Genomic DNA, 24877 nt, shown 5'->3' with positions numbered 1-24877 from the left:
GTCCTTTTTTAGTGATTCTACCCTTGATATAAAAAAAATTAGGGTGAACTAGGGAATAAAGGATTTCTCTTTTTCCCCATAAAAAAAATTTCCCCCTGGATTCTAGCTTTTTCTTTCATTCTCTGGCAAGAGGGCATCTCAGGGCATGAGTTGTACACAGTGGTGTCCCATCATGGCTGATTCACATTGGTCAGGCAGCTTACTTCACTTTTACAGACCCTCATACTGCCAAAAAAGAAGAGGTTGACTCAGATATAATCCTGCTACAATGAGTGCTCCCAGATACTACCTATCTCCTCTTCCTTTAATCCACAGTCTAGTCCTAGGTAGGGCCTTTTAGGCCCCCTTCTGGTTCTTAGAGAACTAGTATTATTTCCACTTTGATTGTCAGATCCACTTCCTCTGATTAATTTTTATATAAAGTAAAATGATTTCCGGTGTATTTTTTCCCCTATGATTTTATGGGTGCAGGGAACTTCCAGTGTGGAAATTTCCTCCATTGAGAGGATTGAGGCAGAAACTATTATGTCATTTGTATACAGAACTCAGAACTGAACCTAGATATTTCCTCTCATTGCCCAAGCTACCTTTTTAGTTGTCTTTAGAGTCACAAACAGTTCTTCCAGTCCAAATCCAGGCCATGTTTTCTCTATATCTATATATTTTCTTCACCTCCACTTCCTCCCCACTTGAGTCCCTTAGCTGTCCTAGTTTCATTGTACTGTACCTCCATTTTCTCTGTAAAATGGGAATAACAGGAGGTGATAGACATAAAAGCATTTTGAAAAGCAGAAACAAAGCAAGGATGAAAGGGCAGGGCTGGTTTTGCATTCTCTACCGACAGAGGGAGTACCTCTGCTTCTGATGAGTTAAGAATAGATTTAGAATCAAAAGCATGGTTCTTAGCTCCTGCATCTCAGACCCAAGCTCTCAGTGCTCTGGCCGTTGGATCTGGGATGGGGATGAAGAGGGAAGAGGAGGGGTTTCCAGAAACTCAGTTGATGATCCCAAGTGGGAAACTGGGTTATGGTAATGCATTGGGGTTTTTGCTTAGAGGTGGATAGAATGTACATTTCAGCTCAGCTAGGCAAACTCTGGGAATGGGTACGGGGGAGGGTGGGGTGTGGATAGGAATGGAGGCGCCAAGCCTCCCCCATCCCCCGCAGGGCACCTTCCAGCCCCGCCCAGAAAGCAATAGCTTTAAGAGAAGCAAGGCTGACGGAAAATGGGCAAACCGTCTCCACAGTGGTTGGCCAGCTGCGGTGTCACTCAGAGCACTGCGTGGGGTGGTGTAGGGTGGGGTGAGCCCACGCCTGAGTCACCCGCGGGGAGGGGCCACGCACACTTTGGAAAGTTTGGGAGCGCAGGACGGCGCGTCAGACCCGGGGCCGCGGCATGGAGCCGGGGGCCGGCGGCTCGGTGGGGCCGTCGCCTTCGTTCAAGGAGGAGCTGCTCTGCGCCATCTGCTATGACCCGTTCCGCGACGCGGTGACTCTCCGCTGCGGCCACAACTTCTGCCGGGCTTGCGTGGGCCGCTGCTGGGAACTGCAGGACGCGCCCGCCTGCCCTGTGTGCAAGGAGCGGGCGTCCCCGGCTGGGCTGCGCACCAACCACACGCTCAACAACCTGGTGGAGAAGCTGCTGCGCGAGGAGGCCTGCCCGGCCCGCCCGCGGGGGCCCCGCTTCTGCCGCCTGCACCACGGCCAGCTCAGCCTCTTCTGCCTGGACGACAAGGAGCTGCTGTGCGGCTCGTGCCAGGGCGACCCGCGGCACCAGGGCCACCGCGTGCAGCCAGTGCAGAGCACGGCCCGCGACTACCGGGTGAGGGGGGCCTCCCGCCGGGCCACCAGCGGGGACTTCGGCCACGTGGGTGGAGTACTGGAGTGGGCGCACCCGGGGAGGCCGCACCGCGCGATTAAAACCTGGCGCCTGGGCTGGGCCCCCAGCTGCTGCACGCAAGCCTGGAGTTCCCCTGAGCTTGAGCTTGAACTTGGCCCGCCCAGCTTGGCCCCGCCCCCTGCCTAACTCGCTCTGTTCCCGCTCTACTGACCCGCATCCCTTCTATTCCCCCCGGGCCGAAGCGCACAAGGTGGCCCGGGGGATGAACGTAGAATTACGTGGTTTATTAGGGACTCATAGAGGTCCCACTGGAACCTTTTCCTGGTACCCTCAGCCTTTCATGCGAGAAGGAACAGGATCTGGCGTCCCAGGGCTCTTCTGCTTACTACTCACTTTCCAGCTTCTATGGACAGGTCTCTTTCCTGCTTTGGGCCTTAGTTTCCTAATCTGTAAAATGAGGCAGTTGGACTAGATAACTTCAATGCTCCCTTCAAATGCTGTACGTATGATTCTGTGACAGAATGACAATTCGCACTTATATTGTGCTTTAGAGTTTAACAGAACATTTTCTGTACCCTGTGAGATAAGTAGGTGAAGAAAATTTGTGCTCAGAGCGGGTAAGGGTCAGAGCTAGGTTTCGACTCCCAAGTTCAGCACTGTCTTCTCAACCGCACCACCTCTACATGAGTGTGTGCCTCTCTCTACCTGTAAGAAGATAGGATCATCTCATGTGGCTTTTAGCTATTATTGGGGAAGCCTGGCAAGCTGAAATACACCATCTGAGATTTCCTCTCTCTTTCCTTCTCCTTCCTCCCTCCTCCTTTCTTCCTTCTCTCTCTTCCCTCCTCCCTCTAGCTTGTTGCAGAGTTCCTCTCTTGGGGTGAGGAGTAAAAGGTCAGAGTAGTTCCTTTCTGTCCTGCCTAGGTCTTAGATTTTCTGTAATTGGAAGGGGAAGAAAGGGAAGGAAAGAATTCAAGGGAAAAAGTGTCCTCTGAGTATATTGCTTATAAGATTTTAATTAAATCCCTTAGCTGGGCAAGAGGTGTGATGTCAATTTCTGCCCCTTTTTAGTATTCCTGCCCACCCTCACTAAGCCTAGAACTCACATGCTATGTAAGATGCTGAGCAAAGGGCCTGCTGCAAATGCCACTCCAGGGCTACCCAAATCTGTCCCCCTTTCAGGGGCATGCCTGAGGATCTAAAGAATGGCAAAAAACAGTCCCTTCTCACAAAGTGCTCACAGTCTAATGGGGGAGACAACATGCAAACAAACTATGTTTATACAAGATCCATACAAGATATATAGAAGCTATCACAACACAAATACGGCAGTAGTGATCTGAGAAGAATGGTTAGAACGTCCCAGGGGTTGGGGAGTCAAGCCCTAGGAAAATCGATCAAGACATTCTAGAAGCAACTGTAGTGATTTGCTTACTGTTGCCAGAGTAAGAGGAAGAAGACTTGGTGGGATGAAAGTCATTGGGAATTAAGTGTTAGACAGTCAAATGGAATGTGAAGCATAATCAGAGTTCTGGGATCAAGAAGATATAGCAGGCCATCTGCATCCATATTAACTGATTTACCAACCAAGGCATTACAGTTTCAGGGCCATCATTCTAAAGCTGAGTGAGCTAAGTCACCCAGGGCATGGTCTCAGGAGAGGATGCCCCATGGCATTTTCCTTGGAGAACAAGTTAGATTAAAAGTTCAGTGTATGGCACATTGGATCTGGAGTGAAAGGACCTGGGTTCAGGATGTATCTCTGCCACCTGTGTGACTCTGGCAGTTCACTTCACCTATAGTTTTATCTTCAAAGTGAGGGTATTGGTAATATTAAGAAAGCATTTGTTAAACACTTCTTTGTGCCAGGCACTGTGCTAAGCTCCAGGGATATTAATAAATGAAAGCAAAACATCCCCTACCCTCAGGGTAATTACATTCTACTGAGACAAGATAACACACAAAGGGGAGTCAGAAGAGGGGTGGGGCGGGAAATGCTACTCACGGCTTTGGAAATGGCTGGGGAGTGAAAGCCTAGCTTTGGGAAAGATAAAAGCAGAAAACTGTCTTTCAGAGCCCACGGTGGTCTCAGGGTACAGTTGGGAGGGGGATGAGGCTGAAGATGGTGGCTGGATTGCAGGTGATATGGTTCACCAGTGTCAGTGAAGTATTGGTCTAAGTGACTTCTAATATCCTATGTAGTTCTGAATCTATGTCCCTAGTAAATTGACCTTCAAATGCATGCCTCCTACAGATAATAAGTCCTATATAGAGCTGAGGGAACCATGGAAGTTTTCTAGTCCAGTCCCCTTAATTTTACAATTAAGAAAACTAAGGCCCAGAGAGGTTAAGTGATTTTCCTACAGTCACACAGGTAATAAGTAGCAGAGCTCAGATTCCAAACCTAGTTCCTCTGACTCCAAATCTAGAGGGCTTGCTGCCTCTTCACTCCCAGGTCCATGGAATACCAAAGTCTGAGATTCACCTGATCCCTGTCTTCTGTCATCTAGGATCCTGGAAACCAAGTCTCTGATCACTTTTAACCCTTTCCTTTGATATTTTTTTTTTTTTTTTTTTGGCAATTGGGGTTAAGTGATTTGCCCAGGGTCACACAGGTAGTAAGTGTCAAGTGTTTGGTCAGAGGCCGGATTTGAACTCAGGTCCTCCTGACTTCAGGGCCGGTGCTCTCTCCACTGCACCACCTAGCTGTCCCTAACCCTCTCCTTTGAGAGAAGCTTGGATAATCAAGCAGTGTAGAAAGAGGGCTGGCTCTGTCTCTGACTTGCAGGACCTGGCCTTAAATTCTAGTTCTGTGACTTGGTATCTGTGAGGTCTGGGGTGGCAAGGCCTTTCACTTCTCCTGGTCTCAGTTTCCTCCAGTGTAAAATGAAAGGCGCTGGACTAGACGAGTTCCAAGATACTGTCCAGCTCTAAATCTGTACTCTTATGTATTGGGCGAATCCCCCAGCATCCCTGTACCCAGTAACTCAATGAGCACTTACTAAGCCTCTGCTCGATGCTGGGGATGCAAAGACAACAACAAACCAGCTCCTGCCTTCAGGAAGCTGATATTCCATTGCAGATGGGGAGTGGGGAGGAAGATATCAAGAGAAGCCGTGTGTGCAGAACCCAGCCAAGAGAGTGGGTTGACAGGAACAGGAGATATTAGAGGGTAGCTTCCATGGCAGGAAGTTATCTTCAGATACCCAGCTGTTTAGGGGCCTTTCCTGATCCCCCTTAATCGTAGTGCCTTCTGCTAGATGGATATCTCTAGTTTATCCTGTATATATCTTGTTTGTTTGTATGTTATTGTTTGCACATTGTCTCTCCCGTTGGACCGTGAGCTCCCCAGGGGCAGGGACTGTTAATTGCCTTTCTTTGTCTCCTCAGTGCTTATCACAAGGCCTGGCATGTAGTAGGCACTTACTAAAAGCTTGTTGGAGGCAGCTAGGCAATGCAGTGGATAGAGAACTTGGAGTTAGGAAGGCTTATCTTCTTGAGTTCAAATCTGGCCTCAGACACTAGCTGTGTGATCCTGGGCAAGTCACTTAACCCTGTTTGCCTCAATTTCTGTAAAATGAGCTTGAGAAGGAAATGGCAAGCCATTCCAGCATCTTTGCCAAGAAAACCCCTAATGGGGTCACAAAGAGTCAGACCCACCTGGAAAACCAACAATAACAACAGCTTGTTGTCTGACCAAAAGGGCAATGGAGAGGCACATGGTGGGCATGAGCATAGTGCCTGGCACATAGTAGATGCTTAAATAAATGTTTATTGACGGACTTACTGACTGCTATGTCTAAAGAGTCCAGGATCTGAAAGAACTAGAAGAGACCATCTAATACAACCCCATCATTTTATAGAAGAGGAACCTGAGATTCTGGTTAAATGACTCGCCCAAGGTCTCATAGCTAGTAAATGACAGAAGCAGGACTCAAACTCAGATCCTCTGACCCCAAATCAATGCATTTTCCACTATTCAATGCTTCCTCTTATTCAAGGGCTTGTGCCCGAGTTGTAATTTATCAATAGCTACCAAGTGTTTCCTGAGTAAGTCTCCAACTGGGAAGGAGTTATGTAAGAGGATATGTAGATGAGACTGGAGGCTTCAGGGGGCAGTGGCAGCCAAATAAGGAAAGGAGAAGAGCCACTCCCAGAATTCAGTGACTAAGATATGGCAGACAAGATAATTATATAAACAAATGTCGGGAACTCAGAAAAATAGTGGACCACCCTAGAAATGTCTTGAAGAAGGAAGTTTAAATAATAGAGCAGTCTGGGGAAGCTTATCTCAGAGGACTGAGAAGAAAATCTCCTGCAGGGTATTGGTAGAAGTGGGAGGCTGTGAAGGATAGGTGAACTCTGGAATTATCACTTCCTGGGACAGAATAAAAAGGCTGCGCTACCTATTTTAGCAATAGGTTCCTAGAATGTTAGTGCTTAAAGGGACCTTAGGATCTAATCAATCACTGTGTAAGGTGCTGGGGATACAAGAATAAAAATGCTGTATTCACTGCTCTCAAGGAGTTCACATTCTTCTAGGGGAAGACAATAATGTATACAAATTCATGTAATATACAAAATATGTCAATGTTCAGTTATGTCCAACTCTTCAGTTTTCTTGGCAGAGATACTAGAGTGGTTCACCATTTCCTTCTCCAGCTCATTTTACACTTGAGGAAACTGAGGCAGGCAGGGTTAAGTGACTTGCACAGAGTTACATAGCTAGTAAGTATCTGAGGCCAGATTTGAACTCGGTAACATGACTCTTCCTGACTCCAGGCCCAGCACTATTCACTTTATCACCTAGCTGCCCCTATAAAATATATAAAGGATAATATTGTGGGGGAGGGAGAAAAGCACTGGCAGCTGTGAGGTCCAGGAAAGCTTCATTTAGGAGGTAGCATTTGAGCTGAGCTTTGAAGAAGGCTAAAGATTCTAAGAATTGGAAGTGAGAGCAGAGGTGAGCCCTAGGCATGAGGCACAGCATGTTCAAAAGCGAGGAGACGGGAGATGGAATCTTGCATGTAAAGGATAGCAAGTAGACTAGTTTGAATGTGAGAAAAGGGAATTATAATTATAATTAATATAATATAATTAATTATAATTAAATTCAATATCTCTTCCCCTAAATCCTGCCCATTTCTAAATTTTTGTATTACTATCAAGGGCACCACATTCCTTGCAGTTCCCCAGGCTCAAAACCTAGTGTCATTTTAGACTCCTCACTGTCTGTCACTGCCACCCCCAGTATTCAGTCAGTTGCCAAGGCTTGTCATTTTTACCTTCATAATATCTCTCATGCATGGCCCTTCTTTCTCTGACATTGACACCACCCTGGTGCAGACCCTCATCACTTCACTCTTGGACCAGGACAATAACCAGCTAGTTGACCTCCCAGGCTTAAGTCTCACTCCACTCCAGTCCATTCTCCACTCATCAGTCAAATTAATCTTCCTAAATTGCAAGTTTGACCATGTCATCCCATACTCAAAAAACTCCAATGACTGTCATCTTCAGGATCAAATATAAAATCCTCTGGCATTCTAAAACCTTCATAACCTAGCTCCCCACCCCTTCCGATCTTCTTATACCTTACATCCCCCCATGCACTCTTTGATCCAGTGACACAGGCCTCCTTGTTGTTTCTCCAAAAAGCCACTTCATTTCTCTGCTCAGGCCATTTTCCCTGGCTGTCTCCCATGCCTGGAATGTTCTTCCTTCTTGTTTCTGCCTACTTCCTTCAAGTCTCAGCTAAAATCCCACCTTCTCCAGGAGACCTTTCCCAATCCCTCTTAATTCTAATACCTTCCTTCTGTTAATTATTTCCTATTTATTTTGCCTTTCTTTATATGTAGTATGTATGTATGTACCAGTGCCTGATACATAGTAGGTGTTTAATAATTGCTTATTGACTAAACTTGGAAAGGTAATTGGATGATTACGGGAATCATAAAAGCAGAAGTTTGCATTTGATCCAAGAGGAGTGACATGCTCAAACTTGTGCCTTAGGATTATCACTTTGGTAGCTGTGGGAGGGAGGGATTGGAAAGAGCCAAGACTAAAGGTAGGGATAGCAGAGATTTTAGAGATTGGGCGGTCCAGATCTTCTTCCATGTGAGAAAACAGGCACAGACAACCTGAAGGATTGGCCTGATGTCAGACAGCAAAGAAGTGCCAGAGACAGACTCTGAATGCTGGTCCTCAAAGCCCAGACCTGGCTGGCACCACCCCTCCCACTGTGTACTGCTGCCTCTCCTGAGTGCCATTGGAGATCATCTAATCCAACCTTTGTCTTTGGGTGAAAGAAAAGCAGAGGCTCCAAAAGCTCATTGATCTGTTCAGGGTCAATCACTAACTAGCAATGTGGCTCTCTGCGAGTCACTTCCTCCTTGGACCTAGTTTCCTTAGCTTTAAAACTAGGGGGTTTTAGACTTTGATGTCATATCTCTAAGGACCTTTTCAGTTCTATGACTCGGTGGTATTGTCTGACTCAGCTCAGCACAACTCATAACCGCATCTGAAAAAATTCATGGCTTAATGATGGTAGGCCAGCTGGTTAGAGAAAAGACATATTTGATGCTAAAATCACAATAGCAGAGCATGAGGTGAAAAACCACTGGCAAATGACATAAAAGGAAATTGTAGAAGAATGAATTCATTAGGCCTAAGAAGAGTAAAGGAAAATGTTGCCTACTAGAGGAGGTTGAAAGCGTCTTTCCAGGGGACATGGAAAAAGGCTAAGACTTTTATTATTTTCTTTTCTTTTTTTTTTTTAATTTTTCTCATCAAAAATTTAGAGAGCTCTAGTGTGACTGTGGATTAGGGAAGTATTTAAGCCCCAGTTGGTTAAGGCCTAGATTTTTTAAGGAACAGTGCAAAGTTATATAGGAACTTGTAGAAGAGTAATCTTGAAAACTGGAAAAAGAGAGGTAGTGTTGGGTAATGGACAGAATACCACACTTGAAGTCAGGAAAACCTGGGTTCAAATTCTGCCTCAGACACTTATTAGCTGTATGACCTTGGACAAGTTACTTCACCTCAGCTTCTTCATCTGTAAAATGGGAATAACAACAGTCCCTAGCAGTTACAGTAGTGCATCTTGCTCTTTATGAGAGAACAAGGCCAAGAACTGCATGTGATAGGAAGGAGTAGATAGCTTACAGGAGGGAGAACCTACATGAATGAGATCTTTTGGAGAAGTTCTAATTAAGCTGTTCCTCATTCAACCTGCCATGCCTAGAGAATCATTGAAACATATTTAATGACTTGTTTCCAAGCACCTTAACAACGTTAGGGCCTTGCAGGGGGTGTGTGTGTGTGTGTGTGTGTTTGTGTGTGTGTGTACATGTATGTACATAGGGTGCCCCTAATCCAGGGTCCATCTGCAGACAGATACCTGTAGCCTGCCAGGTATCAGCTGTGTGCCTACCTGAATCGCTATCCTGTTATTTTCCAGTCATTATTCAGTCATATCTGACTCTTTGTGGCCCCATTTGGGGTTTTCTTGGCAAAGATACTGGAGTGGTTTGCCATTTCCTTCTCCAGCTTATTTTACAGATGAGAAAATTGAGATAATCAGGGTTAAAAGTGACTTGCCCAAGGTCACACAGCTACTAAGTGTCTGAGGCCAGATTTGAACTCATGAAGATGAGTCTTCCTGACTCCAGCCCAGCACTCTGTGCACTATGGCGCCAGCTAGCTGCCCCTATAACATATAAATATTAAAGTTTAGGGGGAAACTATTACTGTCTGTCACTTAGATCAGAAAGCTATGTAACGAGCAGGGTTTAGAAGCTGTGGAAGGGATGTTGTCCAGACTAGTCTAGAGGAAGAACTTAGAGATCAGGGCCCTGGCCTCATCAAAAGATTTGTGGAAGCAGAGGACCATTCAAGGGTAGACCTATCATGGAGAAAATTGAACTTAACAAGGGGTCATAGAATAGATTTGATGTCATAGAGGTTGGAGTGGAACAGTGACCACTCCAGATCAGCTTCATTGGGCCAGCTCCTGTGGAAATGTGAGTTGACTTTAGAAACCAATCTCATTTACAAAGTTGAGGATCATAGGTGATTTTGGTCTAGGACTCCCCCCACCCCCAGCTGAGGTGTATATTAGACCAATGTTTGACTTCCATGAACCCATGTGATCTACAAAGCACCAGATCAAGTGTTAAAATGGTAGAATACCATATTACCAAATCAGTTCTCCATAACATGAATAACATTCTGGTTGAGGGTCCATATTAATGCTATTTTGCAAATGTAAATGAATGACCCACCACTTACTAGTTTTTGTTGTTCAGTTGTTTCAATTGTGTCTATCTCTTCGTGACCCCTTTTGGGATTTTCTTGGCAGAGATACTGGAGTGGGTTGCCATTTCCTTCTCCAGCTCATTTTACAGATAAGGAAACTGAGGTATGCAGGGTTAAGTGATTTGGCCAGGGTCACACAACTCGTAAGTGTCTGAGGTCAAATTTGAACACAGGGCCCGATTCCAGACCCAGCACTGTATCCATTGTGCCACCTAGCTGCCCCTCCATTTATTAATACCTAAATGCTATTAAAAGAAAAATCCTTTGTGGCACATACGTGTTCAAGGGAATAGCCCTGACCAGTTAGCAATCCATTTATTTAATGCTGATGTCCTTTGGCATTGTATTTTTATGCACTACAGTGCTAAATAACCTTAACCTTTGAAATACATTTCTCAATTCTTAAGGAATCATTGTTTCAAGCTTTTATCTGATGCAAGAATCTTGTCTACCCCATCCTTGGCAGGCAGCCAGCTAGCTAGCCACATTTCTCTACAAGATTCTCATGAATAGCTTTTTCATATAATTTGCTGAAATCCAGGTACACTCTTGTCTTCAGCCTTCGATCAGTTATTAACCAAGGATTCATGAAAATCCTACTGTGTGCCAAGTTCTGGGCTAGGCTGGCACTTATTTCAGTACTTTTAAATGGTCCATGGTCATGATCTAGATTTTCCCTCCAGTGGTGCCAATCTATCCATCCTTTCATTCTGTATGATTCTTATCTGTATCATCTCATAAATGTTTCACAGAAGATCTGCCCAATGTGCCAGAGATCTTCCCATGAACGTTTTAATATTCAGGATTATCAGTGAAGCGCTTGGGGCTGGCTGTTCCCATGTTATCTTCTCTCACTACGTGACCAATGCACTTCCTTTTCTGATCATGCATGAAATATTTTATACCACTTCCTGTACACCAATCATTTTTGGTAATACATTCCCATCTCTTTAATCTTGCGGTGCCCCTTGGGCCACCTACCATTTTGATTCTTTAGAAATTGTATTACTAAAGATTCACAGCATCATTAAGTCTAGTAACCAGTTTAGCGCATTGTTTTTTTGAGACTGTCTCCCTGTTTTGCCTAGGCTGGAAGCACAGTAGCCACTCATGTGGCAATCCCAATGCTGCCGGGTCCAGAGGCTTTAACCTGCTCTGCTTTTCTGACCCACTCCAATCCATCTTCTACTCAGCTGCCAAAGTGATCTTCTGAAATCACAAATCTGACCATGTGGCCCCACCCAGTGGCTCCCTATCCCCTCTAGGATCAAATGTAAAATCCTCTGCTCTTCATAATCCAGCCTCTTCCCACCTTTCCAGATTTCAAACACCTTCCTCCTCTGTGATCCAGACAGCGGCCTCCTTGCTGCTCTCAGAACAAGTGCTCCATTTCCTGACTTTGAGCATTCTCATTGGTCCTGCATCCCTACAAGGTTTCCCTGCTTCATTTGTTCCTTCTAGCTTCCTATAAGCCTCAGTTAAAGTCTCACCTTCTGCAAGAAGACTTTCAGTCCAACTTAATGTTAGTATCTTACTTCTGAGACTTGCTCAAATTTATTTTCGGTATCATGCATCTTATTTGTACAGAGTTATTTGACATCAATTGGTTGTCAACAGCTGGTTGTCGAAATAACCAGCTCTCTGAAAAATGTGCTTATGGCACACTTTTAATTTGAATGGCATTATTAACATTTTCTCCATCACGTTCTTAAGTCTAGACAGTCAACAAAATAATAAATCAAGCCCTGATTTGTATCATTTGCTAATTTCTGAGGTATAAATGCCCACACTGAAAAATTTGACAGTCAGCTGAAGTTTAAGTTGACTTTAGCACACCCTGATTGTCTCCCTCACTAGATTATGAACTTCTTGAGAGAAAGAACATTTTTTTGGCCTTTCTTTGAATCTCTAGATCCTTGCACTGTGCCTGGCACACAGTAGGTGCTTGATAAATGCTAGTTGGCTGATTGACATATTTAAAAAAAAAGTCTGACCTTATATGGAGTATTCCAAATTGCCAAATTGATCATCCCCTGTCTCTTCAAAGGTGATGGAGGTTTCTTCTTATATCTTTTCTTTGGGGCCACCAACTTTTTAATAAGTTTTAAGATATCATTCATTCTGCTTTCAAATACACTTAAGGCAAAAAGCATAAATAGAGGTATAATCCAAATCTCAACTAAACATTTACCTTGCTGTGTGTTGCTGCCTTCAATTGTTCCTTGTTTATTAGCAGGACCCAGAGATTCTACACCCAAAGGACCCCAGGAACTATCCTTGATGGAAGCTGTTATTACTGTATAGAAACAGAATATACAACAAATATTTTCCATTCAAAAATTACACAATGTAGCATATCCCTCTCTCTAGCACATGGTGCAGTAGACTTTTATTTTAGTGACCAAAACCGGATAACAATTTTGATGACTGCTTATCATGGGATCAGAGATCTAGTACTGGAGCACAACTCAGAGATCATCTCATCCAATCCCCTCAAGTTACAGAGAAGGAAAGTTAAATGACTTGCCCAGGGTCACACAGGTAGTAAGAGTTATTGTGTGTTAGTTGAATTCATGACATAATAAAACTCTAAATGAGGACTCAGAAGATTTTGGTTCTAGATTTAGATCCGTCATGATCTAGCTACGGACAAGTCACATTACCTCTCAAGGCATCAGTTTCCTTATCGGTAAAATTAAGGCATTGGGCTAGATGATTTCTGAGATACTTTTCAGTTCTCAAGTTCTATGATTCAAAAACTTTTAAATGGTTTTCTAGATAGAGATGTTAATATGTGGCAATGTAGTATGGTGGTGGGATGGGAGAAGGAATAAGCATTTATTAAGTGCCTACTGTATGCCAGGCATTGTGCTAAGTGCTCTCATTTGATCCTCTCAACAACCCTATGAGGTCGGTCTTATTATTATCTCCATTTTACAATTGAGGAAACTGAGGCAGACAGAGGTTAAGTGACTCCCTCAGAGTCACTAGTAGAAGGAATACATGGTCTTGGATTCACAAGACGTGAATTCTAGTCTTGGTGCTGACTCCCAACCATTTTGTCCAGCTTCATTGTATGTTACTTCCCCTCCCCCTATGGAGAATATATATTACTCTACCATCAGGCCAAATTGGCTTTTTCTTTATTCTTTGAACACATGACATTCCATCTCCTATCTATATACTTTTGCACTAGCTGTGCCAAATGCCTGGAATACACTAACTCCTCACCTCTGCCTCATGGAATCTCTCTCTGCCTTTAAGATACAGCTCAAGTACTACCACCTTCTACTTGAAGCCCTTCCTGATCTCCCCAGCTGCTAATGCCCTCCCTCCCTTGTATATGTTGTATATATTGGTATTTTATGTATTTATATATTAGCCTTGTATATATTGGTTTTTATTTTTATGTTTATTCTATGTGTATATGTATATATGTATATATTTCCCCTCCCCCCCCCAATAGAACCCTTGAGAGAAGGAATGGTTTCTTTCTTTGTATTTGCATTCCTAGCCCTTAGCACAGTGCCTGGCACATAGTAGGCACTTCATAAATGTTTGTTGATTGATTAGCATTTCTCATCTATGTTAGACATGTGATATTACTCTAGACAAGTCACTTAACTCTCTGTTCCTCAGTTTCCATCTTGGTCAGATGAGAATAATAATGCTTACACTGCCTGCCTCACAGAATTGTGAGCAAACCACTTTGCAAACCTTACGGTGAAAGGCCGAGGTGAGTTATTACTGTTTGTTAATCACAAAGGATTGTAAAAATGTCAGTGGCTAACGTCCTTGCTTGTCCATGAGGACCCAGGAGAATGAAAGATCGGCAAAGGTGAATGTACCTGACTTTCGACTTCCTTTTTTCCTGTCTTCCTTCTCATTCAGGCAAAGTGCAGGAACATGGAGCATTGTCTTCGGGAGAAGGCCAAAGCTTTCCGAGCCATGAGGCGTTCTTACGAGGCCATTGTCAAGCATAATCAGGTGAATGTCCCATCAGGAAAGCTGTGCAATGCAGAGCTTCAGCTCAAGACAGAAGATAAAAGAGAAAGCAGGATGGTAGGCAGAGGAGGTGGTAGGCACTGAACATGGATCCTGGCTGATAGGGTAACATAAAAAAGAGGGCCGTACCTTTGGCTGGCCCTATTATGGTGTGGCTTCTTCTATAAGAACCCCAAATCTTCTCCCTCTGCATCTCTCTGTTTTAGGAGCCCTAAAGCTTGTACTATAACCTCTGCCAGAGCTAGAGGTACAGAGTGAGAGGAAGGAAGAAAAGTCAATACAGTATAGATACTTGCTGAATGAAATAAACAAATGAATGAAAGATGGTGCTTGGAATATCAGGACTATAACTTTGGGCTATTCTTTCTTCTCAACTACTGCTGTAGCCATCCTTGTTCAGTCTGCATGTCTTCTCTCCTAGTTTATTGCAGTAGCCTCCTAACTGGTCTTCCTGCCTTTCATCTATCCTCTCTACAATTCTCCTTAACTCAGCTACTCAAAGAATCTTCCTAATGCATTGTACAATGTTCTCCTGGTTCTTCTCACTTCATTTTGCATCAGTTCATGTACGTCTTTCCAGGTTTTTCTGAAATCTGCCTGCTCAAAGGACTGGAGTTTTTTTTAATGGCTTTGTAAACCTAAACACCTTAGCACAGTGTCTTGGACATACTAGGTGCTTTGTAAATACTTATTAGATTGCCTTGAATTTTTTTAAAGGTTTCCTTGGTTGGTGTTGAAGATAAACATGAGGGACTAGGTGGAAAATAAGTTGGCTATAGCAATAGATGAAAAGGTGTGGGATGTGAAATGTGCCTGATCACTACCAGCCTGCATTGAATTTCATGTGGCTGCTGACACTTCCCTAGCAACCTGCCTGAGCTCCTATAATTTTCTCCTCACTAGTCCATATAAAATACTGTTGGGTAGACCCTTCTTGATATTCGGTTACCCAGTTCAGAGCTAGACCTGTTTCCTGTCTGTGCAGCTGGCTGAGAATAGTGACCTATGACTAATGAAGAAGCCAGTTTGAATTTCTTTTCAAAACCTTTGTTTAAATTTTGTTCAAAATGTTCTGTTCTGTCTGAAGTTTAGGGTTATAGGCTCCTTAAGAACAGTTTTTTTAATTTTGTTTTTTTTCTAATTGAAAATAATAAATAACTTTTAACATTTGTTTTTAAATTTTGAGTTCCAAATTCTCTTCCTCCCTCCCCTTCCCCTTCCTTGAGAAGGCAAGCATTTTGCTATATGCACATGCCCTATTTGCACATGTATAATTACGCAAAAGGTATTTCCATATTAGCCATGTTGCAAAAGAAAACATACCCCTCCCCCAAAAAAACAAGAAAAATACAGAAAGTGAAAAATAGTATGCTTCAATCTGCATTCAGATCCACCAGTTCTTTCTCTGGAGGTTGATAGCATTTTTCATTAGAAGTCCTTTGGAATTGTAAGAGCAGTTTCCATAAAAAATTTTCTGGCTACCTTGGACCAGAATCCTTATGACTACCTTATAGTCCTTATGAGTACCAATTGGTTGTGGTGGTGGTTGCTGTTACAGGGGCAGCTAGGTGACACTAGCTATGTGACTCTGAGCAAATCACTTCACCTGTTTGCCTCAAGTTTCCTCATTTGTAAAATGGGAATAATAATAATAACACCTATGTCCCAGGGTTGTTGTGAATCAAATGAAATAACATTTGTAAGGCACTTAGCACAGTGCCGGGCATGTATTAAGCATTATTTTTATTTTTATGCTGATGATGATAATGATGATGAAGAGCATATTCTTCTGTTAGAAGAGAAAATGAATAATGGTACATTTATGATCTCAGTGAGAACATGCCCTTTTTGACTGCTTTTTTCTCTTTCTCTTTGCTTGTAGAGAAGTTCAACAAATCTAATAAATGTTCAGGAAGTGCCAACCATGTGTGAGACATAGTTGTAGACATTGGGGATACAAAGCAAAAAAAAAAAAAAACCACACACACACACACACACACACACACTCGAAACATTACTTGCCCTCAAGGAACTTCCTTTCTCCTGGAAAGGAAGAAGGAGGTTGCTGATGCCTGATGTTCATGATGCCTGTTTTCAGACCAACTACCGCACTGTTTGTAGCACCTCTGTATCTTGATTGGGAGCATTGTCTCTCAAGCTCTAGAACTTCCTTTGCTGGAAAAAAAAAAGCCAGTTCCTTCCTAATTGTTATGCACCAAAACATTACTGTTTCTCAGCAGTCCATTATTGCCTCTTATAGTTGCAATTACTCTCTAGTACATTCTAAGTATCTGCTTAGACACTGCTGTTTGCTCTTTATGTGGGGACCACCATTTCTTAAGGGGTCCCAGCCATGCTTGCTTCCTTCCCACTTAACTCACTCTTTAGTCTTCTCCATCTCCTCACCTTGAGTACTCTGCCCCTCCTTTTCAGCACCCATTTATATGTTGTCTTCCCCTATTAGAGTCACTTAGCACAGTGCTTGGCACAGAATAAACACAACAAATACTCTGTCTCTCTACTGTAGCCCATCATAGAAACTTCTTTGGTGCCGTATCTGCCTGTTTCTGTCCTGTAGCAAGAGCCAGTTATGAGGAAGGGGCAGGGTTTCAGTACTACTGGACCTGCAGTACCCGGGGAACTCCTTGTTAGTGACCTAGTTGGCCCATTCAGTGATAGAAAGAGCTTATGAGTGATATTAATAAAACTGCCAAAGACCTCGGACAGGATGTCTCAGGTTAGGTACATCTATTGCTTTAGTGAGGAGAGCTCCATCTCTTGAAGATCACTTCTCACAGGATAAGCTTAATTGGCCTCCTTGTTAAGACCTGAAGCTGAATTCACTGGCAGGTTTCAGCTTCATGGGACTCATGAAACTAGTTGTGTGTATATGCCCCTGAGTATGATACTTCACGGGTGTTATCTTCAGACTTGGAATACAAGCCCAGTCTGTAATTGAGTACACAGATAACTAATAGTAGTGATTGGGGAAGGCGGGGGTGGGAGAGTATTGGGAGGATCATCCAGATTTCTGATTTCCTCAGTGTAGAGAACCCCCAGTGCAGAAATTCCCTCTACCTGTACAAATGAGCAAACCATTTCTCTCTCATTCTTAAAGCTTTTCTCATGTATGTCATGGACCCCTACCCTTAACCTAGTGGTCTGGTGAAGCCTATGGACTCTTTCTCAGAAAACTATTGTGAAGTGAACAAGATAAAAAAACATAGGATTACAAGTGAAAATAAAATGTAACACCCACCCCTACCCCTCATCCAAGTTCACAAGCTCTTTGAAGTCTATGGACCCCAAGTTAAGAACTCTGGTCTTAAAGAACTGCCTGAGGCTGTTGTCCAAAGTCACACAGCTAGAATGTGTCACAACTTAAACCTAGATCTTCCTGACTCCAAGTCTAGCCTTCTATCCACTGTGCAACATTGTCTTTCAGTTAATGGCACTAGGTAGCCAATTTAGAATGTACAGTCAATCACATCTTAATCCATTACGTTACTGGTGGTAATGTCTCAAAACTACTTTGTATTTATTTGGCATATACTTTTTATTTTGTTGTTCTATATGGGGCAGCTAGGTGGTACATCAAATAGAGTACTGGGCTTGAAATCAAGAAGACTCATCTTCCTGAGTTCAAATCTGGCCTCAGACACTTCCTAGCTGTGTGACCCTGGGTAAGTCACTTAACCCCGTTTGCCTCAGTTTCCTTGTCTATAAAATGAGCTAGAGAAGGAAATGGCAAAGACACTCTGTATTTACTTATATGTGTATGTGTTGGTACTTAGTAAGTTGTTCCATGTAAAGTTCTGGAGGCAGGGACTTTAGCTTTTGTTGTCATATCCTCCAGTCTCTAGTACAGTGCCTGGCACACAGTAGGCACTTAATTAATACTTGTTGATTGATTAATAATCATAGCTGATATTTACATAGCGCTTCAAGAGTTGCAAAGGTTTTCTATGCATTATCTCATTTCATCCTCATTATCTCCGGCATTTGAGGAAACTGAGTCTCAGTAACCGTAGTTGCTGTGCCTAGGGTCACATAGCTAGTGAGTTTCTGGCATAGAGTTTGAACTTAGGTCTTCTTGACTTGAAGTCCAGTGCCCTCTCTACCATGCTGCCTACCATTAATTACATTGGATAGCCATTCTGAAAATGCCCGGCCACAACTTGTGCAATTCCAACAGTGATGGACAGTAAGGGGCCATAACAACCAAAGCCAATGAGGTCGGGGCAGCCTGCAGACACTCGCATGTTTCATCAGCTGTCAAAACCATATCCCTGCTTCCTCCCTGAAAATGTCAGTTCCGTTGGGTCCAGAGGCTTAAATGTAATGCTGCCTGACCCTGTCATCAGTGGTGCCTCCCTGAAGGACTACAACAAAGGCCAGGCCTCCACATCCCAGCCTGCTTTGTCAGGCTTCATCCTCAATGGTGACAGTGCTATTAAGAATTTCTGGGAGTCGGTGCCGTCTCCCTGATTTCCCCTTCTCCGTGATAAGAGTAGACCTTGTCACGGCCCAGCCATGGGACCGAAGAGTCTTTTCATAGTTGTGTAGCAGCTGGGTGGCATGTATTGCCTGACATTTCTGAAGAATCCCCCCTCCCCCTCTCTGAGTGGGAAGGCAAGAATAATAACTGACATCTGGATAGCACACAGTGCCTGGCATGTAGCAGGTACTTAATAAATGCTTGAAACACTTGACATATTGATCTCATTCGAGCCTCAGGACAAAAAGAAGTACAGGGAAAAGAGGGCTGGGTTTGGGACCCGGATTGAAATCTCAATTCTGTCACCTGTGTGACCTTGGTCAGCTAGATTGCTCACTGGAAAAAATGCTGGGCCTAGAGTCAGGAAGATTCCTTTTTCTGAGTTCAAATCTGGCCTCAGATACTTACTAGCAGTGTGACCCTGGGCAAGTCACTTAACCCTATTTGCCTCAGTTTCCTCATCTGTCAAATGAACTGGAGAAGGAATGGCAAACCACTCCAGTATCTTTGCCAAGAAAATCCCAAATGGGGTCATAAAGAGTCAGACACAACTGAAAACAGCTTAACAACAACAACAACCTTGGGCAAGCCATTGGATCTCTTTTTCATCTGTAAAGTGAAGGAATTGGACTAGGTGATCTCTAAGGTCCATCCCAACCCTATAATTATGATCCTGTTAACCCTGTAAGTAGGTACTTGAGGTAAAATTATCCATTTTACGAAGGTAAAAACTGAGGCTCTGAGAGGATACTTGCCCAGCATCATTTTGGGTGCTGACCAACAGGTATTATTTCTGAAAGGGATTCCCTGCTCCAGGGTTTTAGGATTGCTATAAGCTATTAATGACAACAGTGCTTATCACAGTGCCTGGTACATGTTAGGTGTTTAATAAATGTTTATTGATTGGTTGATTGCAAGTCTCTACAAGGTTGCTTGCCCAGGGTCACACAGATAGCAAGGATCAGAGATGAGGTTTGAACCCAGATCTTCCTGACCCCAGCTCCCACAGTCCTATGTCCCATTCTCCCTCCTTGGTGGTTTTTAAGCAAAGACTGGGTGACCACTTGTCAGGGATACTGTAGGGAGGGTCTCATACTGGTTAGACCTGAGATAAAATTCAGCCTCAGACACTTAGTAGCCATGTGAATGTGCCCTCACTCAGCCTCCATTTCCTCATCTGTAAAAAAAAAAAAGGGAGAATAGTGTCTGCCTCACAGGGTTGTTGTGAGGATCAAGTGAGATAAAACATCTAAAACTTTGTAAAGTGCTACATAAATGTTAACTGTTGTTCTTATTACTTTCTGTAATTTTGAAAAATGATTCCATTTATTTACCAAATCATCCTTCTCAATCTCTAAACACAGAAGAACTTCACCCAGTAATTCAAGGCCAGCATTCTTCAGCCTTGACAAACCTCGTCTCTGTTCCCACTTCTTGTCCATCTTCAGCCTAACTTGGACTCCTTTCTCCATGTCTCCTAATTCCTTACTCTGTACCTTCTCCCAGGCCCTTCTCACCTCTCCGCCCAGCTCACATTCTCCCTCGTCTGCCTTAGGTGGAAGCTGCCTGGCTTCAGGGCAGGATCCGGCAGGAATTTGAGAAACTCCGAGAGTTCTTGAGAGTAGAAGAGCGCGCGGCCCTGGATGCAGTGACTGAGGAGGCGGGGCAGAAACTGAGGCAGGTAGAAGAAAAAATGAAACAGTTGGCAGAAGAGACGGAGGCCTTGGCTCATGAGATCGGGAGGCTACAGATGGAGATGAAGGAAGATGACATCTCCTTTCTCATGGTAAGAGGGTCAGTCCTGAGGCCTGGGATAGGCTGGGGGTTGGGGGGGGGAGGGATGGAAAGAATTCTATGGGGCTGGTTGGAATGAATGAACCCATGAAGTCTTTTGTATGAAGAGTATTTAGGAGACCAGCAGCACTGGCTGATCCCAATCCTTCGTACCCCACTTTCGGTGCTGACCAGATATTCTAGGTGAAAACGGTTCCTTGCTCCAGAGTTTTAGGATTGCTATAAGCTATTAATGATAAACGTTCTCCCTGTGAGTCTCTACCTTTTCCAAGAGCTTTGCAACAAACCCAGCATCCTTATAGCAACCTGCTTGCTCCTCTCTCCTCTCCTCCTCTCCTGTCATAGAGAAATTGGGGGCTGCTTTGGGTGATGCTGATGCCAGGAACCAGAGAGAATTAACTGGAAATAAAAGGTTCTGTGAGGTTAGGAGCATTCCATACTCCATATCATATCTAGGTTCTACAGTCTAACCAGAGGTTTGGCTCACCTGGATGGAGTCCAAAAAAGAACAACAGAAATTGGTAGAAATTATAAACAAGGGCTGTGGGAACTGAGCTTATTTGTCAAAAAGAATAGATAAAGTGTGACAGAGTGAATAGAGAGCTGGCCTTGGAGTCAAGGATATCTGGTTTCTAGGCTTTCTTGTGGTACATACTAGCTGTGTGAACATGGGCAAATTATTTAACCCTTCAGTTGTTGATTTTCATGGGTAAAGGAAGTTTCCACACTAAGCATTCCCCACAATGATGATGTCATTGGCCCAGATGCCAAAAATTCAAAGCATAGACCAGCTGGTTTTTCTCTCAGTTAGAAACCTACCCAAAAAAAAGGGAAGGGGATTTAAATCAAATCAAAAGACATTTATTTAGGGAAGATATAATAACTCACTGAATGTGAGGCAAAACCAGGTTGTTCAGAAGATATGATTTAGAGCAGAGGTGTTAAGCATATGGCCATTAAAATGTAATTGGGAAATATTAACAAAATAAGTAAAACTACAATATAATATAGATAACGTTAAATTGTGGTTTTCTAAGTCAATATGCAACTGATTTAGGATCTGCTTCTTTGAAGAGATTTTAAAAATTGGAATAAATACTAATCTGCCTGGGATGCTTTAAGTGTAGACCAAAGCAGAGGCAGAGATGGAGCAGAAAATAATTACAACTCAAATTTCTATAGTGCTTTCAGATTTACAAAATACTTTCCTGTATAACAAAGCTGTGGAGATACAAATATTAATTACCTCCTTTTTATAGGTAGGGAAATGGAGGCCTGAGAAAAGTCAAGTGCCTGACTAAATAGATGGGCATTTCTTTGAGTCTATGTGAACTGAAAATTAAGAGAGTAGGTGACTTCCACATATGACTCAATATACCAGAGCCTTTTGTCCAGCTGGATCATTGGCTGCTCAGTAAACCAGTAAGTCCTGGCTGACTCCTGATCTGTAACTCCTATCTTCTTTTCCCTTAACTTCATCCCCTTTTCCTTTTTCTTCTGATCTTCCCCTGTCTTCCACCAAATCCAACCCAACCCCCCCCCCTGTATCGCTACCTAACCCACCTGCCTTGCCTTGCCCTGAGCTGCAAAGAGTTTGGTTTAGAAAGACAGGCATCCCAGAATATGAGGAGAACTGAGGAAGAAGTCTGTCCCAGGGAGGGAAGTGGGGGCTTTAACACTTTCTTCTAATGGTTGTAAGTTCTTCAAATTTTTTATACTTCTTGTGGTTTATATGTAGATGTTTAAAAAATCACTGTAAATTCATGTCTATCTGTGTCAAATATTTTATATACTGTAACAAATTCAAGGTCCTGAGTTTGTTGGTTTGGGTTTGGGTTTTTACTGATTAGGTTGTTTTATGTGTATGTCTTAATTTTTAGGCAAAGAAGCAATTTCATTCCTAGCTATTTAATAGAGACTTGTGAGAAAGAGAGTTCAAAAACTTCTCTAAAAATGGCCTAAAATGTTAGTGATCAGCTCATTGAATACTAAAATTAATATAATGAATTTGGATATGGAATAGAATTAGAATATAGCCCCCACAGGCATGGAATTTTACTAGCTGAGTGTCACCCAGAGGTAGGGAGCCTGTGAGGCAGGCACCAAAAGGAGACATTCCCATTTTGGCCTGGAGCTATAGAAAGGCAGCATTGCTTTGAAAGTCTGGAGCAGGTTCCCCACCCCGGACTCTGAAGCAACAGTATTGGAAAAGGCCATAAGGTGCAGAAATGCTACTCTACAAAAGTGCTTTCTCTTGTATCTTTGCCCTGTACATTTTTCTCCTTTTGTGTTACATCTTCCCCCTTAATTTCTTCCTCCTTTTTTCCTACCTGTATTATGCCCTCAAATGGAAATGTTTGTCATATTTACTGAATAGGGTTGGTATTCTCCAGTCTTCATTTTAAAGGCTGATGAGTGGAATAGTTTGTAATCCAGATAAAATGGTCTATTTGTTATTCCCTGAACATGTTATTCCATCTCCTGTCTCAGGACTTTGTTTAGCCTGTTTCTCAGACTTGGAATTCACTCCCTTCTCACTCCAGCCTCTTAGAATCCCTAGCTTCCTTCAAGGAAAGAAGGAAGAAAATAAGCATTTATTAAGTGCCAAGTGCTTTACAAATATTATCTCATTTTATCCTCATAAAAACTCTGGGAGTTAGGCACTATTATTATTCCCATTTTATAGTTGAGGTAAATGAGGTAGACCAAGGTTAAGTGACTTGCCCAGTGTTCCAAAGCCAGTGTCTGAGGCTAAATTTGAACTCAGGTCTTCCTGACTCCAAGCCCAGTACTTTAACTACTGTACCATCTAGTTGCTTCAAGGCCCAGCTCAAATGCTACCTCCTACATGAGGCCTTTCCTGATCCTCTTAGTGGCTAGTTTCTATTCCACCCCACTCCCCAAACTACTTTGTATTTTGTTTTTGTTGTTCAGTCATGTCTGACTCTTCATGACCCCATTTGGGGTTTTCTTGGCAGAGATACTAGAGTGATTCGCCATTTCCTTCTCCAGCTCATTTTACAGATGAGGAAAATGAGGCAAACAGGGTTAAGTGACTGGCCCAGGGTCACACAGCTAGTAAGTTGCCTGAGGCCAGATTTGAACTCAGGAAGATTTATTTTGTGTATATTTTGTATTCACTGATCTGTGTTCTTTTTGTTTCCTTACCATATAATATAAGCTCTTTGAGGGCAGAGATGATTTTATTTTTGCCATGTTAGCCACAGTACCTAGTACATAGTAGGTGTTTAATAAATGCTTGTTGAATTTTTTATTTTTCCCTTTAAAAATAAACATTCATTCTGGGTTTTTTAATTAGGCTCCAAAGATTTTTTTTTCCTTTTAATTATTGACCTTTAATAGAAGAAAAAAAAGGTTCTCTATCTACAATCTAAAATGTTGTCCTGTGAGTTTAGTCTTTATGTATGGCCTTCAAAATGTCTGTGTGTATGGGTGGACAGGTTGGTTTTGGGCCTAGGAGTGGGGAACCTGTGGATTCAAGGCTGCATGTAACCTTCTAGGTCCTTGGATGAGGCCTTTGGACTGAGTCCAAGTTTTACAGAATAAATTCTTTTATTAAGAGGATTTGTTCTGTGAACTTTGGATTCAGTCAAAGCACTTGGGAACCTAGAGGACCACATGGGGTCTTGAGGCTGCAGGTTCCCTACCCCTGGTTTAGGCTGAAAGCCAAAAGATTGACAACAAATAGTAGAGCTTTGACACCCACACTTTCCCAGGCTTGGAAACTGAGTGAAGTTTTTCTGGGGCCTCAGTTACTTCCTACCATGTATCAGATAAATGTTGGCTTTTATTGAATCTAGATGTTTAACTCTTTACTGCATGTTCTTTTTTTCTTTCAGAAACACAAGAGCCGTAAACGCAGGTAAGTTCCTAGACATAATTGGGGAACAAACAAATCATACGCCTTCCTTCCTTCCTTCCTTCCTTCCTTTCTTCCTTCCTTCCTTCTTCCCACCCTTTCTTCCTTCCTTCCTTCTGCTTTCTTTCCTTTTTCTCTTTTACCTAGCATGAAGTCATAGGATGTTAAAAAGAATCACAGCACAATATATTTAGCTGTCTCTGTTTGTGGCTCCAGCCACACCCAGACATATAAAAGAGTTCCAATGAGGCAGTAACCAAAGCCCATTGAAGACACGTTCTAGAACCACCTTTGGAGTCCACAGAAAGGCATTAAAAATGACCATAACACAACAGTGGATGTTTGAGGAGGACAGAAAGTCTGTAAATACAGATCGACCTACAGGATTTGAAGCCTCTTCTCCTATCTTATCCTTGTTCTCACCCTTTGCCCCACCTGATCCCATAGGTCTTAGTCATTCCTTGAACCCCAAGTTTAATCCATATCCAGTTCCATTTGCTTTCCTTCTGTAACTGATAGTCCCACCTCTCCCCTACCCCACTGCC

The 24877-nt window shown here is 43.1% G+C and overlaps 1 protein-coding gene across 1 annotated transcript in view; it reads left to right on the top strand.

Moving 5' to 3' along the window:
• Positions 1-1390: 1390 nt before the first annotated feature.
• TRIM35 (tripartite motif containing 35) overlaps positions 1391-24877 on the top strand; it is a 34726-nt gene continuing 11239 nt past the window's right edge. Inside the window, exons 1-4 of the mRNA XM_027850594.1 lie at positions 1391-1821; positions 14047-14142; positions 20214-20444; positions 24313-24335. Of these exons, the coding sequence (XP_027706395.1) occupies positions 1396-1821; positions 14047-14142; positions 20214-20444; positions 24313-24335 (776 nt within the window). The 5' untranslated portion in view covers positions 1391-1395. The remainder of the gene's footprint in view (positions 1822-14046; positions 14143-20213; positions 20445-24312; positions 24336-24877) is intronic.

Source organism: Vombatus ursinus, unplaced genomic scaffold (genome assembly GCF_900497805.2).
Source record: "Vombatus ursinus unplaced genomic scaffold, bare-nosed wombat genome assembly UNPS02009062.1, whole genome shotgun sequence".
NCBI lineage: Eukaryota > Metazoa > Chordata > Mammalia > Diprotodontia > Vombatidae > Vombatus > Vombatus ursinus.
The sequence above is the reverse complement of the archived record's forward strand: the minus strand, read 5'-3'. Positions and strand labels throughout refer to the sequence as shown.